The 11,798-nt window shown below is 44.6% G+C and overlaps 1 protein-coding gene across 4 annotated transcripts in view; it reads left to right on the top strand.

The window, feature by feature from the left end:
* The first annotated feature begins 4,393 nt into the window (after positions 1-4,393).
* The window catches only part of KLHL12 (kelch like family member 12), a 32,254-nt gene continuing 24,849 nt past the window's right edge, over positions 4,394-11,798 (top strand). For 2 of the 4 annotated variants that reach the window (XM_003130611.6, XM_084979448.1), the window contains exons 1-2: positions 4,394-4,487; positions 6,225-6,464. In XM_003130611.6, the coding sequence (XP_003130659.3) occupies positions 6,270-6,464 (195 nt within the window). In that variant the 5' untranslated portion in view covers positions 4,394-4,487; positions 6,225-6,269. Of the gene's footprint in view, positions 4,488-4,677; positions 4,792-6,224; positions 6,465-9,510; positions 9,987-11,798 lie in introns of those variants that run through there. The other 2 variants (XM_084979446.1, XM_084979447.1) reach the window with 2 other exon arrangements.

The following is an 11,798-nucleotide window of genomic DNA, read 5'->3' as shown; positions in this document are numbered from 1 at the left end:
GTGTTACATTAAACAACACTTCACAGTGTGAGACACATCTGGTATCTATCCCAGATTTCTTCATTTTAAAAATGCTGCTTCTCGGAGTTCCTGTCATGGCACAGTGGTTAACAAACCCAACTAGGAACCATGAGGTTGCGGGTTCGATGCCTGGCCTCGCTCAGTGGGTTAAGGATCCGGCGTTGCCGTGAGCTGTGGTGCAGGTCACAGACGTGGCTCAGATCTGGCATTGCTGTGGCTGTGGCGTAGTCCAGTGGCTACAACTCTGACTCGCCCCCTAGCCTGGGAACTTCCATATGCCACGGGTGCAGCCCTAAAGAGCAAAATAAATACATACATACATACATATGGTTCTCAAGAAAAATAAAACTTTAAAAAAGGAGTTCCAGAGTTCCTGTCGTGGCTCAGCAGTTAACAAACCGGACTAACATCCATGAGGACCTCGGTTTGATTGTTGGCTTTGCTTAGTGGGTTAAGGATCCAGCGTTGTGAGAGCTACAGCATAGGTCGTAAATGGGACTCAGATCTGGTGTTGCCATGGCCTGGAAACCTCCATACGCCACAGATGTGGCTGCTTAAAAAAAACAAAAACAAAGTTCTGATTGTGGCTCAGCAGAAGCGAATCTGGCTAGCATCATGGGGATACAGGTTTGATCCCTGGCCTCAGTAATTGGGTTAAGGATCTGGCGTTGCCGTGACCTGTGGTGTACGTTGCAGATTGGCTCGGATCTGACTTTGCTGTTGCTATGGCATAGGCCAGGGACTGCAACTCCCAACTGACCCCTAGCCTGGAGACCTCCATGTGCCTCAGGTGCAGCCCTCAAAAGACAAAAACAAAACAAACCCTGACAAGCTGTGATTTAAAAATGCCAAAAATGAAAGCTAAGAATCTGACTCTACCCTCTTCTGTCAGTAAGTAAAAAATTAGGGAAGAAACTAATTTCTAGCTGTTGAGTATCTATTGCTTTGCAATCTAAGAGAGGTTCAGCAAAACCCTATGTTTGGGGAAAGTCCTTGATCCAAAATCTGCTGACAAAGGAATCTCATCTCCCCCAGAAAGTGCCTTCCTTAGTACCTGGGTTATCCCCAGTCAAGAATGGGAACCAGCCCTTGGGAGACATGAGCTAAGCCTGGGAGCAAGTTCAGGATGCTTTTCAAAGCAGCAGCTGGGGTCCTAGTTTGATTACATTCAGCAGTTAAAAAGTGCATTCTCATGTCAGCTGTATTCTGGTGGCACAAAAATACAACACATTCTGCCAGCTGGTTTGGAAAACTGACCTATATTATTTTTTTTTATTTATTTATTTTTTAATTTTCCCACTGTACAGCAAGGGGGTCAGGTTATCCTTACATGTATACATTGCAATTACAGTTTTTTCTCCCACCCTTTCTTCTGTTGCAACATGAGTATCTAGACATAGTTCTCAATGCTATTCAGCAGGATCTCCTTGTAAATGACCTATATTCTAAGTACTTAATCTAGAGTTCCACGGCACACTCCTGCTTTCCCTTACTGAGACCCTTGAGTAGCTGTAAATACCGGGAATCATCCCAGTGTCTAAACAAGGAGGCAGGGCAATGTGGAACCTGATTGACTCGCCTCATCCAGACCAGCCCCCCCAAGGATGGACCTAAGAAATTCAGAATCAGTTTGAACTGGGTCAGCTATCCAAATGACTAGAAATATTCTTGTATGAGGATAGTGTCCCCAGGACTTAAAGACTCAAAACATGCTAGGCCTGAACCAGTTCCATCAGTGGGCTGGTGGGGTTTGTCTTGGCCACAATCAAGGCATATGGAGACTCCCAGGCTAAGGGTCGAATGGGAGCTGTAGCTGTCGGCCTGTGCCAGAGTCACAGCAATGCAGGATCCAAGCCGTATTTGTGACCTACACCACAGCTCACAGCAACACCGGATCCTTAACCCAGGGATCGATCCTGAGTCCTCATCGATGGTAATCAGATTCATTAACCACTGAGCCACGACGGGAACTCAGTGCACTGGCTTTCTTGATTGCAGTTTCTCCACTTTTACTCTCTGGAAAAGGGGCAGGCATACTCCAAACAAAGCTTCTTAAGTATCTGCTCATATTTGGAAAAACTCAGTTTAGAAGCCAGAACTCAGTTTTAAAGCCACATCATCAAAGATTCTGCAACCAAAAACCAAAGGATTATTTTTATTTAAATTATACATATTTTTAGTTAACATAATGCAAAGTTCAAAAGGCCCTGGACTTCCTGTTGTGGCTCATCAGAAACGAATCTGACTAGCATCCAAGAGGACACAGATTCAATACATGGCCTTGCTCATTGCGTTAAAGATCCAGCATTGCTCTGCTGTAGTGCAGGCTGGCAGCTACAGCTCCAGTTCTAGCCCCTAGCCTGGGAACTTCCACGTGCTGAGGGTGTGGCCCTAAAAAGCAAACAAGCAAACAAAAAAAAACAAAGTTCAAAAGGCCTAAAAATACATAAAGGGAAAAATCTCCCTCCCATCCTGTCTCCCAACTCACCAGTTACTCTCTCCAAAGAAAGTGATGTTACTGCTTTATTTTGTATCTATAAAATGCATTTTATACACATGCAAGCAAATATGACTATATTTCCCAAACTTTTTCACAATTAATAGCAAAGTATACACACTGTTCACAACTTCATGGTATTGGGTTGTATGGATGTGCCATATGTTAGTGAACCAGTCCCCTACAGATGGGCATTAAACTTTTTCTTTTCTTTTTTTTTTTTTTTAGGGCTACACCTGTGGCATACGGAAGTTCCCAGGCTAGGGGTCAAATGGGAGTTGCAGCTGCAGGCCTATGCAACAGCCACAGCAACACCGGATCTGAGCCGCATCTGCAACCTATACCTGCGACCTTCGCTGCAGCTTGCAGCAACACTGGATCCTTAACCCACTAATAGAGGCCAGGGATCAAACCTGCATCTTCATGGAGATTATGTCGGGTTCTTAACTAGCTGAGCCATAATGGGAACTCCTTGTTTTCAATCCAGGAGTTCCTTAAGTGTGGTGCAGTGGGTTAAGGATGCCACGTAGTCACTACTGTGGCTGCTGGGGCACAGATTAGATTCCCCGCCCAGAAATTTCCACCTGCCACAGGCAAGGCCCAAAAAAACCCTTGTTTTCAATCCAATCTACAAACAACCTTGCACACACATCATTTTACATGTGTGAGTATATACAAAGGATAGATTTCTAAAGATCATTGTTTTTTTTGTTGTTGTTTGTTTGTTTTGTCTTTTTGCCGTTTCTTGGGCTGCTACCACGGCATATGGAGGTTCCCAGGCTAGGGGTCCAATCGGAGCTGTAGCCACCGGCCTACACCAGAGCCCCAGCAACGCGGGATCCGAGCCGTGTCTGCAACCTACATCACAGCTCACGGCAATGCCGGATCCTTAACCCACTGAGCAAGGCCAGGGATGGAACCCGCAACCTCATGGTTCCTAGTCGGGTTCGTTAACCACTGAGCCGCGACGGGAACTCCAAATTTCTAAAGATCATTGTTAAGGAATATATATATATGCATTCATCATTTTGGTGAATTTTTCCAAGATGCCCCCAATAAAACTTGTACCAATCCTGCACTCACAATATACAAATCAGAGACAATTTTAGACCAGAGATAGGATATGAAAGATGGAGACACTACTGTAAAATTAGATTGCTACCCACTTAGCTACAGTTTTAATATTCCTAAAGAATCAAGCCCCCCTCAAAAGGAAAACAATACAATCAAACACAATTGGTTTGGACATTCGCATGAACTGAATCAAGGAACCTCATTCCCTTCTGAGCCACTGAGATAAGTGTACCAAAATCAAACAGAAGCAAAAATACTAGCACAACACTCAGCCTCCGAGATTTGTGAAAGGCAGCAGAATCGGAATAGGGGAGATGAGGATTCCTGGGACTTGCAAGAAGACCCTTCGGAATCTCCCTCGGAGGGGCCGTGAGTTCCTTCCACTAAACTGTCCTGAAGTGCAAGAAGCAGAGAACACCCAGGGGTGTTGAGGCCCGATTGTGATGCAGAGAATGCTGAGGTCCCAGGGTCGCAGGGCTCAGAGGATTCTCATCACAGCTCGAAAAGGCCATTGTGGAAAATGGACATGAAGACACTGGAAGCCTCCGTGAGTTTTCTTGATGTGAGAGGGTTCCTGAATACCTGTCAGGTAAACACTCTCTGCAGTCAGTTCTCTAGCTTCGAAAACTCTGGAATCCTCTCAGTCCACCGCGCCTGGGGACCTGCGGAGCATCTGGACCAGTCACCGGGTGGGGACCTGCACCGCCGTGTTCTCTGGAGCTAGCCCCGCACACCTGCGGGTCACGTGACGCGGCCCCTCACGTGACGCTGGGTGGTCGTGACGTCATCACTGCGCGCGGCGACGGTGGGGACGGCCTCGGGTCGGGGCGGCGGTGCTTGGGCTCCTCCCGAGCCGCCCGCTAGCCCCGCGCCCACCCCGCGGGCCAGAGCGCAGGTGAGTGGCCCGGAGGCAGCGGCTAGCGCCTTTCCGTCCCCTTTCTCCCGGTCGGCCTCTCCCAGCCGGGCGGTGTCCTGGCGACGAGCGCCCCGCCCTCCACCTGAAGCTGTCGGGGAGGACTCCGCTTTGCTCTCCAGCCTGCAAGCCCCCCTCCCCCGCCCCGAATCTGACCCAGCCCGCGGCGCAGCCTCTCCTCTAGGGAACTCGCTGGAGCCCGGGCTAGGTCAACCCTGGATCGGGGCGCACCCTGCGTACCCCGGCAGAGAGACCGCGCCGCGTTGGGGTCGAGTCCGTTTGACAGGTGAGCCCTGTCGTAACATCCCCTCCCCACCCCGAAGGTCTTCACGGTAAACGGGCGTCTGTGCAGACCTTTCTCACATCTCCGGAGTTGAAACTGCATTGACTCAAGGACGACCTTTTTGAAAAACATCGTATGCTTTGCTGTAAAATGGATCTTGCGGAGTTGTTGGACGGATAACATAGAGTGCCTATAGAATAATATGCTAACTATGAACAGGAGTAGATGAGAAATTAGGATCTCGTTTTTGCTTTCATATCAAATTATGGTTGTGAGTTGTGGACTCTTGAAAACCAGTTGTTTTTTTTTTTTCCTTGGATCATTTCAGAAAGTTCTGGAGCCTACATAAGATAGGCTTTCTTAATAACCACCCCATTCATTCTACAGAAACTGTTTTTGAAGCAAAAAAAATTAGTGTGACCAAAGCCTGTCAATCAGGAAAGTACTTCTTATATTGATTTGTTAAGATGTAATCTGTTATTTAGTTCATTTAATTGGTATGTGCAGGTGAACTTTACAAGTGACTGGCTATGGCAGTGAAATTAGTAGCAGAGGTCCTATCCTAGTAAGTCACTCTTTCAGTATAGAAATACAAATACCGATTTGTTAATTTTGCTGAACCTTTGCAACTAATGTAGAGTGGGAAGCCCCTTCTGTAGAAGAGCTTCAGTAGCTTTAGTGAAAGTCCACAGATAAGTGTGCATGGATTCCACTGTTCAGTATAGGTATCGGGTCCTCACTTGAAGTTTCACTTTTTGAAGAAATCCGGATATATTTGAAAGTCATCAAAAATAATTATTTGCATTATTTTAGAAAAAAGTTTATTTTCACTAATACTTGATCTTTATTGCTCTAGGTTGAATACACAGTTTTTCTTTTCTTGCACTCTATTACTAAACATTTATTGTACATTTTCTGGGAAAGAAAAAAATATATAAATCAGAATCCCCACCCTATAAATATTTACCTACTTAATCTACTTGAGGATATTAAAAACAATGATATCACACACTTAAGAAATTCTGTCTTTTCATTTTGTCACGTGAGACAACAGCCTTGTGAAGATATGCAGGAAATGTAGGGTTTTTTTCCACTTATAATGCAGTTGTATTGATCATAGTATTTGTCAAATGGTTGGGGCACTTGATGATTATGGAATTCAGAGGAAGAAGAGATCATTTTTATTTAGTTTTATTTTAGTTTTTATATTATTATTTGTTATTTATTTATTTATAATTATTATTTTTTTTTATTATATTTATTTTAGTTTTTATTTATAGTTAGTGGCTAAATTGTATTCGTAATGCCAGGAATAGGAGAGCTCCCTACTTGAGGATTTTTGAGTCTGATGGAGCCTCCTTAATTTGTAGAGCTAACAGTATGGTTAGCTTCCCAATTCCTTCAAATATGGTCCTTGTTTTTCTTTTCTCTTGTAGTTGCAGCATCCAAGGACCCCTTTCATCCTTTCTCCATATTGCTTGATGGGAGGCATTATGGCCCCCAAAGACATAATGACAAACACTCATGCTAAATCCATCCTCAACTCAATGAACTCCCTCAGGAAGAGCAATACCCTCTGTGATGTGACATTGAGAGTAGAACAGAAAGACTTCCCTGCCCATCGGATTGTGCTGGCTGCCTGTAGTGATTACTTCTGCGCCATGTTCACCAGTGAGGTAAGTGGTAAGTTATCTCCTCACAAGTGGAGCCCACACACATCACCTTGTAGTTGCCTCACTTCGCTGAATAAAATAGTAGAAATGTGACATGACAGTGAATTTAAACAGAGTGGCGGTTAAATGGGCAGACTCTGGATCAGATCTGCCTCTTGACTGTGCCTTAGTTCCCTGTCTTTCAGTTAGGGAAGGAAACTGGGAAGTAATACACAGGAGCCTATGCTTATCGTGACAGTTAGTGGAAAAAATTTCCTATAATGTGCTTAGAACAATGTCTAGCATGGAGGAAAACACAGTTGTCAGCTCCTGGGTTTACTTATTGTTTTTTTTAATTTGTTTTCCTTCTCAAGTTTGCTGTTTTCACCTGCATACCAGGAAGGGGAAGGCACGAGGAGTGAGATTCAGTCCTCATCCCACTCCTCCTGACAGCGTGTGAGGAAAGTCTGTATTCGTTCCACCCGGGTTGCCTTCAGAGTCGTTGCAGATGAGAGGGGCAGCTGTGTAGGTGTAGGGAGGCTCACTTGGGAAAAGGTGCTGACCCCGGAGGACAAGCCATTAGCAAAGGGAATGAGAAACAGTTTGGCTTGGCAAGAAAAGGTAGTGCTGGCAAATATTAAGCCTGGCAAGATGCTGAAGACATGGGGGCTGCCGAGGAAATTTTAAGGTGCCTATTGGGGAGCTGGCAGAGGAGAGCACCACACTCGTCTTCCAAGAGCTGAGATCTGGGAGTTCCCATCGTGGCTCAGTGGTTAACGAATCTGACTAGGAACCATGAGTATACGGGTTTGTTCCCTGGCCTTGCTCAGTGGGTTAGGGATCCAGTGTTGCCGTGAACTGTGGTGTAGGTCGTAGACGTGGCTCAGATGGTTCCTAGTCGGATTATTTTCCACTGCCCACAACGGGAACTCCCCAAACAACTTTTTAAAAAGGTGAAAGATTTATAAAATATAAAGAGAAACCAGAGCATGACCAAACAACTTTTAACTGCTGTGCCTTCTCAGCCTCCGAAATATGGATTCTTATATTCTATTCCATTTAGTTTAATTCTATTTTTTTTTTTTTTTTTGGCCATGCTCAGGGCATGTGGAAGTTCCTGGGCCAAGGATTGAACCCGTACCACAGCAATGACCTAAGCTGCTACAGTGACAACACCAGATCCTTTAACCAGCTTTGCCACCAGGGTTTTCCTAATTTTTATATTCTAATTATAAAGCCAGAGTCATGTGTGTGATGCTGAACCAGTGCTCAGCCACGTGACTAGGAGGGAAAATGGAAGCCTAACAGGTCAGTCCAGTAGATCCAGGCTAATTATAAAGTGATCCCTTACAGGATAACATTACAGATCCCTGTCCTGCACTGTCTCCCACAGTCTCTACCCACAAGTGCCAGAGCATTGGGATGTCCGTGAGTGAGGAGTGTCACAGCTGCCAGCAGGAAGCGATAAGGACTCGGGCTGCTGGCTGCTGCTTCTGTGCCATGCCTCCAGCCTTCACTTGTTCTCTGCACATCCAGGAAATTAGTGTGGAGGGCTTTTTTTTTTTTTTTTTTTTTTTTTTGGTTTTTTGGTTTTTTGGTTTTGCTTTTTAAGGCCACACCCATGGCATTTGGAAGTTCCCAGGCTAGGGGTCGAATGGGAGCTACAGCTGCCAGCCTACACCACAGCAACAGCAATACGGGATCTGAACCACATCTGGTGTGAACTACACCACAGCTCACGGCAACACCAGATCCCCAACCCACTGAGTAAGGCCAGGGAACAAACCCGTATCCTCACGGATACTAGTCAGATTCATTTCCACTGTGGCACAACAGGAACTCCAGTGTGGAGTTCTGTAGAAGGATCCTCTTTTTTTTTTTTTTCCCTCATCAGTGATTATTTTATAGTCTTTCTCCAAAAGTGGACATCAGACAAGAGAATGCTGGATGGTTTTGCCTTTTTTTTTTTTTTTGTCTTTTTGCCATTTTCTTGGGCCGCTGTCATGGCATATGGAGGTTCCCAGGCTAGGGGTTGAATCGGGGCTGTAGCCACCAGCCTACGCCAGAGCCACAGCAACGCTGGATCCGAGCCGCGTCTGCAACCTACACCACAGCTCAGGGCAATGCCAGATCGTTAACCCACTGAGCAAGGGCAGGAATCAAACCCGCAACCTCATGGTTCCTAGTCGGGTTCGTTAACCACTGCGCCACGACAGGAACTCTGCCTTTTTTTTTTTTTTTTTTTTTTTCTATTGAAGTGTAATTGACCTACAGCACTCTTAGTTTTGAGGTGCACCACATAATGATTTCATATGTCTATGCAAATATGAAATGATCACAAGTTACCATCTGTCACTATTCAAAGTTATTATAACATTATTGACTTTATTCCTCATGCTGAATAGTGCGTTCATGTAACTCATAAATTCTGTAACTGGAATTTATCTATTTCACTCATCCCCCCACCCCCTTGAGTTTTTGTTGTTTTTTAATTGAAGTGTAATCAATTTACAGTGTGGTGTTAGTTTCAGGTGTACAGCAAGGTGATTCAGTTATGCATAAGTACCTGTATATATATTATTTTTTCATATTTTTTTTGGCTGTAGGTTATTACAAGATATTGAATATAGTTCCCTGTTCTAGACAGTAGGTCCCTGTTGTTTACGTATTTTATATATAGTAGTCTGTTAACCCCAAACTCCTAATTTGTTCCTCCTCCCCATCCTTCGCCTTCCCCACTTTTCCCTTTGGGACCCATAATTTTGTTTTCTATGTCTGTGAGTCATTTCTGTTTTATAAATAAGTTCATTTGTATCATTTTTTTAGATTGCATATATGAGTGATATCATATGATGCTTGTCTTTCTCTGATTTAGCATGAGAATCTCTAGGTCCATCCATGTTGTTGCAAATGGCATTATTTTGTTCTTTTTTATGGCTAATATTCCATTGTGCAGATGTACCACATCTATGTAATCCATTCATCTGTCAGTTGACACTTAGGTTCCTTCTATGTCTTGGCTGTTATGAATAGTGCTGCTATGGACATTGGAGTGTATGTATTGTTTTGTCTTTTTTTTTTTTTTTTTTAGGGCCGCACCTGAGGCATATGGAGGATCCCAGGCTAGGGGCTGAATTGGAGATGTAGCCACTGGCCTAGGTCACAGCCACAACAATGCCAGATCTGAGCCACATCTTTGACCTACACCACAGCTCATGGCAACACCAGATCCTTAACCCACCGAGTGAGGCCAGGGATCGAACTTGCATCCTCATGAATGCTAGTCAGACTCGTTTCCGCTGAGCCACAATGGGAACTCTGTATCTTTCTGAATTACAGTTTTTGTCTTTTCTGGATATATGCCCTAGTGAGATTGATATAGTAGCTCTGTTTTTAGTTTTTAGTTTTCTTAAGGAATCTCCTTACTGTTCTCATTACCATATATGGAAGTTCCCAGGCTAGGGCTCGAATTGGAGCTCTAGCTACCAGCCTACACCACAGCCACAGCAATGCCAGATCTGAGCCTCATCTGCCACCTACACCACAGCTCATGGCAACGCCCCATCCTTAACCCACTGAGCGAGGCCAGGAATGAAACCTGTGTCCTCACGGATACTAGTCAGGTTCATTACCGCTGAGGCACAATGGGAACACCTTGAGTTTATTTTTATCTTTTTATTTTCTTCCATCATAGCTGGTTTGCAGTGTGAGTTTATCTTTAAGACTAACTGATGTAAAGGAGAGGGCCCAGAGACCTGGATTTTAGGTTTGTTGCCGGAACTCAGCTTCTGTCTGCCGGTGCCAAATTGAAACACAGAGACAGAGTTCTGGGTAAAGGAGGAAAAAATAGCTTTATTGCTTTGCCAGGCAAAGGAGGGTCACAGCAGACTAATGCCCTAGAGACTGTGCCCACCCCAGAAAGAATTGCAAGGCATTTTATAGTAAAAAGGAGAAACACAGGTTTTGAGATAGGAGTCAAGATTGGGACAAACATGCACTCTTCTTTCTTTGGGGAACTGTTAGTCATCAGAGCTGGAGTCAGGAGATGTTCATGATGGTGGTCTTCTGGGTTATTGCCTCGAATAACAGTACTTGCAAAAAGGGCATATTGATCAGAGATGAGAACACACGAGGAAGTTTCCTAAAAAAACATTGTGTGCTAATAATCTTTAACCCACAGGCAATTGTGCTCAGTTTGCCTCATCTTTAGCTTACAGGTGATTGTGTTTAGGGTGCAGTTAAGCCAGGGGGAAGGGCAAGGAGGGACTCTAAGCTGTTCAGTTTTAAAGTATTCGTTTCTAAAAGAAGCGTCAGGAATATAACTTTTCTCTTAGGTGTGTAAGATACCTATGTTATGTGTGTTCCTTGAGCGGGAACCAGGATCCTGCCCCAAGGCTGTACTGTTGTTGCCTCACTGTTCCTCCCTTCCCTGATTCGCAACTGTCTGAACCTGTCCCTCAGAACTCAGGCAAGGCCATGGTGGCTGAACGAGGCCCATTTCCTAAGAACAAGAAGTGGGGGTCTTGGGCCCAGGAGCTCCACAGATCCATGTCCCATTTCAGATTCAGTTCTCTTAGGAGTTCGATGTGAACTCACCCTCCCTGGTTTGTCTGTAGAACAGAGTGACTGAGCTAGATGGTTTCTTTATTCTCCTCCAGCCCTAAAATGCTCCTCAAATGTGCCGCAGTTGAAAGAACACAGGACGAGGCAGGAGGCCCTGGGTTTGAGTTGTTTCTTACTAGTTAAGACCTTGTTTAAGTCACATACCTTCTTTGAACCTTAGATCTTTTGTTCTTAAATGGCAGTGATATCAGACCTGACTGCCTTATTACTAAGTTGCTGTGAGAATCAGGATGAAATATCAATAAATGAGAGGCACTCTAAAAAATTGTAAAGCAAGTGCAGATGAGAAATACTACAGTTGCTCTAATTACATAGTGAACTCATTTCCATATTCCAGCCATTTGGCTAATGGGAATATAGTTTATTGAATAAGAAACTCCTGAAATAGGGAGTTCCCGTTGTGGCTCAGTGGAAACAAATCTGACAAGCATCCATGAGGGTGAGGATGCGGGTTGGATCCCTGGCCTTGCTTAGTGGGTTAAGGATCCAGTGTCGACGTGAGCTGTGGTGTAGGTCGAAGATGTGGCTCAGATCCCGCATTGCTGTGACTGTGGTGTAGGCAGGCAGCTATAGCTGTCATTCGACCCCTAGCCTGGGAACCTCCATATGCCGGGGGTGCGGCCCCAAAAAGCAAAAAAAAATAAACTCCTGAAATAAATGTACTTATATATTTCCGTTTGTAAATACTTCAACTCTGTTAAATGTTAGTAAAAATTTTTTTCCAAAATAACATAC

Source organism: Sus scrofa, chromosome 10 (assembly GCF_054392235.1).
Source record: "Sus scrofa isolate SSC_HxYL_T2T_F1_AM1 chromosome 10, Sscrofa_HxYL_maternal_Yorkshire_Landrace_v2.0, whole genome shotgun sequence".
NCBI classification, from domain to species: domain Eukaryota; kingdom Metazoa; phylum Chordata; class Mammalia; order Artiodactyla; family Suidae; genus Sus; species Sus scrofa.
This window is presented reverse-complemented; position numbering and strand designations above follow the sequence as displayed.